This window comes from Eptatretus burgeri, unplaced genomic scaffold (genome assembly GCF_056783735.1).
Source record: "Eptatretus burgeri isolate ZD-2024b unplaced genomic scaffold, Ebu_testis_v1 Ebu_testis_scaffold_327, whole genome shotgun sequence".
Lineage (NCBI taxonomy): Eukaryota > Metazoa > Chordata > Myxini > Myxiniformes > Myxinidae > Eptatretus > Eptatretus burgeri.
In genome coordinates, this window is record NW_028222276.1 from 45,001 (window position 1) to 49,426 (window position 4,426).

The 4,426-nt window shown below is 41.2% G+C and overlaps 1 protein-coding gene across 1 annotated transcript in view; it reads right to left on the reverse strand.

Moving 5' to 3' along the window:
- The window catches only part of LOC147007313 (uncharacterized), a 47,268-nt gene extending 44,243 nt beyond the window's left edge, over window positions 1-3,025 (reverse strand). Inside the window, exons 1-2 of the mRNA XM_085867367.1 lie at window positions 2,264-3,025; window positions 1-39 (exon numbers count right to left, since the gene is read on the reverse strand). The exon at window positions 1-39 is cut by the window's left edge and continues 120 nt beyond it. Coding sequence (XP_085723493.1) covers window positions 1-39; window positions 2,264-2,395 — 171 coding nt within the window. The 5' untranslated portion in view covers window positions 2,396-3,025. The remainder of the gene's footprint in view (window positions 40-2,263) is intronic.
- Between the last annotated feature and the right edge of the window lie 1,401 nt (window positions 3,026-4,426).

A 4,426-nucleotide genomic window follows, 5' to 3' on the forward strand; every position in this document is an offset into this window, starting at 1 on the left:
CTTGTAACACATTTTGATAATGTTCTTCAGTTTTGGCTGCTGCAAGAAAATCCGAACTCAGTTTTACTCCATGCTCAGCTCAATCATTTACCACATTCATGGCATCAACATTAACAGAAGCTTGGAATGCAGCAGAGTTTGACCAGCTTCCAACATCCTCTGCAAGAAACTCATGGTCTATCTCGAGAATTTGAAGAGTGAACCAAGAATCTTGGCTGATTAAATCAGCAAGCGTAGTGGACCGATTGATGCCTGGAGGGAACTTGGGCTTCCCAAACCCAGTGCCAAAACGGTCACATGGCAATGTGTATAACCTCTGGAGGTTTAACAGTCAACAGTCTATCAGGTAGTGCCCGTTTCTCCTCTTGCGGTACTTTGTTACTGAAGAGTGCGAGAAGTACCATCTCTGCAGTGAGGTACCAGAGATGGCGTTGAAAAACTCTGACTGCAATTATGGAAACCTCGGGATTCACAGCTTCATACATTAGCAGAGTGTGATACAGCTTCAAGTGTGCTAAACCAAATATCATCAATTGCCGATATGTATGGGAAAGCACCAACTGTAAAACCACATGTATTTATTTGAAATTCACAAAAACTTGCGAAAAATAACTTGGCAGCTCTGATTGTGCACATATTTAAACTCCAAAAAAGCTGCCGTATGTTGTTTTCAACATATTATCTGAACAAAAAGGACTCATGAGAACATAGCACGAATATGTACAATAAACACTGAAGGTGGATAAAAAAATGTTACTTTCATGAATGGATCCTATTTGAATCGCTGCCGTATGCACATAGTAGAGGACATAGTCCTTCAACTTCGGGCTTCCGGTGTACCCCCTAAACAACTTCTGATTTCATTTAAATTTCACAAAGATTATTATTTTCACCAATGGAACATTTTAAGACGAGGTATAAGTTAATTGCTTACTATGAGGGCTCCAGAAGCACCCAAGCGTGTGCTGTTCAGAAAGCATAATATTTCCAATTTCCAAACTTCCCTGCTTCTGAATATCGTGGAGCACACTCCCACAAATCTCTCTCTCTCTCTCTCTCTCTCTCTCTCTCTCTCTCTCTCTCTCTCTCTCTCTCTCTCTCTCTCTCTCTCTCTCTCTCTCTCTCTCTCTCTCTCTCCCTCTCCCTCTCCCTCTCCCTCTCCCTCTCCCTCCCTTTTTCTCACACCTCTTAGTCTTGACGTTTTCGACGTGACAAGTGGTATTTGCCAGTGATAAATAAATAAAGAAACCCGGAAGCGATTGCAAAATCCAGCCATCTTGTGTTAATGCGAGCAGATGGGCTGAAAGGGCCGATTTGTACTTCCTGTGATTGTGACGAAATTTACAATGACTCTTCTCCATATTCAAATAATAAATGTGGATTCAAAAATTTCATGACAAAAGCTCAAATGGTGGAAAAGGTTATGGCCTTGCACAGATAGACCAAAGGAAGATGAATCATCCACAACCAAAGAACCAAAGGAAAAGATTGACGGGCCCCAACCTCGCCCGTCAAAGTGATGGACAACCACTGCAATTTCCATCTCCATCTCACCAATGATTATAAGAAGGAAAAACAAAACACAGAATCAACAACTGAGCAGTCAGTCAAGGCTTAACTTCTGCGCACAATTCTGTGTGTGTGTGTGTGTGTGTGTGTGTGTGTGTGTGTGTGTGTGTGTGTGTGTGTGTGTGTGTGTTTGTGTGCGCGTGTGCTGGCGTGCTTCTGGAGCCCCATTATTTTTGAAATTTTTTGCATTAAACTTCTTCCTCCCCTCAGTTTGTTCCACTTCCTAATTAGACCACTCATAGAAAATTTCGTTGAAATCAATAATTGTCTCGGGGGGTCCACGAGCCAATCAAAATTGTATCTCAAGTTTATTATTTTATGCAAAAGACAGCTACATTTTTGCAAGGAGTTACTCTGAAAAATAATAGCTCGTGTTTTATCATTCTGCATATTTTCCCTATTTAAGGTTACATTTAATCATCCCACTGTTCATATCCACAAAATTAAGCAAGAGGCAGCAATTTGATAGATATTGACATTATTAAAAAATAGCTGCCTTATGTTTTATAAAATACATTGGAGCTTATGTTATAAATTGGTTACCATTTCTATATTTTAGTCATATAAACCGAACAAAAGGCAGTGCAAGTCAAAAAATGACTTTATTTTTCAAATTTTGAGAGAACCAGTAACATGAATGAAAGCACTTCAATATAATAAACGAATTGAAAATCCACAGTTTGAATCTTGGTACCTCGTATTGCAGTCGTTCACAGTTCATATCAAAGGTGCCAAATGTCACAACACTCCGAGTCTCAGGCGAATTGTCATTTGTAGATTTCCGCTTGTGCAGGTTTTCTGTCTTGCTCCACAACTTGTAACACATTTTGATAATGTTCTTCAGTTTTGGCTGCTGCAAGAAAATCCGAACTCAGTTTTACTCCATGCTCAGCTCAATCATTTACCACATTCATGGCATCAACATTAACAACAGAAGCTTGGAATGCAGCAGAGTTTGACCAGCTTCCAACATCCTCTGCAAGAAACTCATGGTCTATCTCGAGAATTTGAAGAGTGAACCAAGAATCTTGGCTGATTAAATCAGCAAGCGTAGTGGACCGATTGATGCCTGGAGGGAACTTGGGCTTCCCAAACCCAGTGCCAAAACGGTCACATGGCAATGTGTATAACCTCTGGAGGTTTAACAGTCAACAGTCTATCAGGTAGTGCCCGTTTCTCCTCTTGCGGTACTTTGTTACTGAAGAGTGCGAGAAGTACCATCTCTGCAGTGAGGTACCAGAGATGGCGTTGAAAAACTCTGACTGCAATTATGGAAACCTCGGGATTCACAGCTTCATACATTAGCAGAGTGTGATACAGCTTCAAGTGTGCTAAACCAAATATCATCAATTGCCGATATGTATGGGAAAGCACCAACTGTAAAACCACATGTATTTATTTGAAATTCACAAAAACTTGAAAAAAAAAAATTTGGCAGCTCTGATTGTGCACATATTTAAACTCCAAAAAGCTGCCGTATGTTGTTTTCAACATATTATCTGAACAAAAAGGACTCATGAGAACATAGCACGAATATGTACAATAAACACTGAAGGTGGATAAAAAATGTTACTTTCATGAATGGATCCTATTTGAATCGCTGCCGTATGCACATAGTAGAGGACATAGTCCTTCAACTTCGGGCTTCCGGTGTACCCCTAAACAACTTCTGATTTCATTTAAATTTCACAAAGATTATTATTTTCACCAATGGAACATTTTAAGACGAGGTAGAAGTTAATTGCTTACTATGAGGGCTCCAGAAGCACCCAAGCGTGTGCTGTTCAGAAAGCATAATATTTCCTATTTCCAAACTTCCCTGCTTCTGAATATCGTGGAGCACACTCCCACACATCTATCTCTCTCTCTCTATCTCTCTATCTCTCTCTCTCTCTCTCTCTCTCTCTCTCTCTCTCTCTCTCTCTCTCTCTCTCTCTCTCTCTCTCTCTCTCTCTCTCTCTCTCTCTCTCTCTCTCTCTCTGTCTCTGTCTCTGTCTCTGTCTCTGTCTCTGTCTCTGTCTCTGTCTCTGTCTCTGTCTCTGTCTCTCTCTCTCTCTCTCTCTCTCTCTCTCTCTCTCTCTCTCTCTCTCTCTCTCTCTCTCTCTCTCCCTCTCCCTCTCCCTCTCTTTTTCTCACACCTCTTAGTCTTGACGTTTTCGACGTGACAAGTGGTATTTGCCAGTGATAAATAAATAAAGAAACCCGGAAGCGATTGCAAAATCCAGCCATCTTGTGTTAATGCGTGGCAGATGCGCTGAAAGGGCCTATTTGTACTTCCTGTGATTGTGACGAAATTTACAATGACTCTTCTCCATATTCTAATAATAAATGTTGATTCAAAAATTTCATGACAAAAGCTCAAATGGTGAAAAGGTTATGGCCTGCACAGACAGACCAAAGGCAGATGAATCATCCACAACCAAAGAACCAAAGGAAAAGATTGACGGGCCCCAACCTCGCCCGTCAAAGTGATGGACAACCACTGCAATTTCCATCTCCATCTCACCAACGAGGAAAAGAAGGAAAAACAAAACACAGAATCAACAACTGAGCCGTCAGTCAAGGCTTAACTTCTGCGCACAATTGTGTGTGTGTATGTTGTGAGTGTGATTGTGTATGAGGGAATGTGAGTGTGTGTTGTGTTTGTGTGATTGTGTGTGTTTGTATGTGAATGTGAGTGTGTTTGTGTGTGTGTGTGTGTGTGTGTGTGTGTGTGTGTGTGTGTGTGTGTGTGTGTGTGTGAGTGTGTGTTTGTGCGCAATGGGGGACGTTCTTGTCCGTGAACCCCAAACACAGAATCAAAAACTGAGCAGTCAGTCAAGGCTTAACTTCTGCGCACAATTGTGTGTGTTTATGT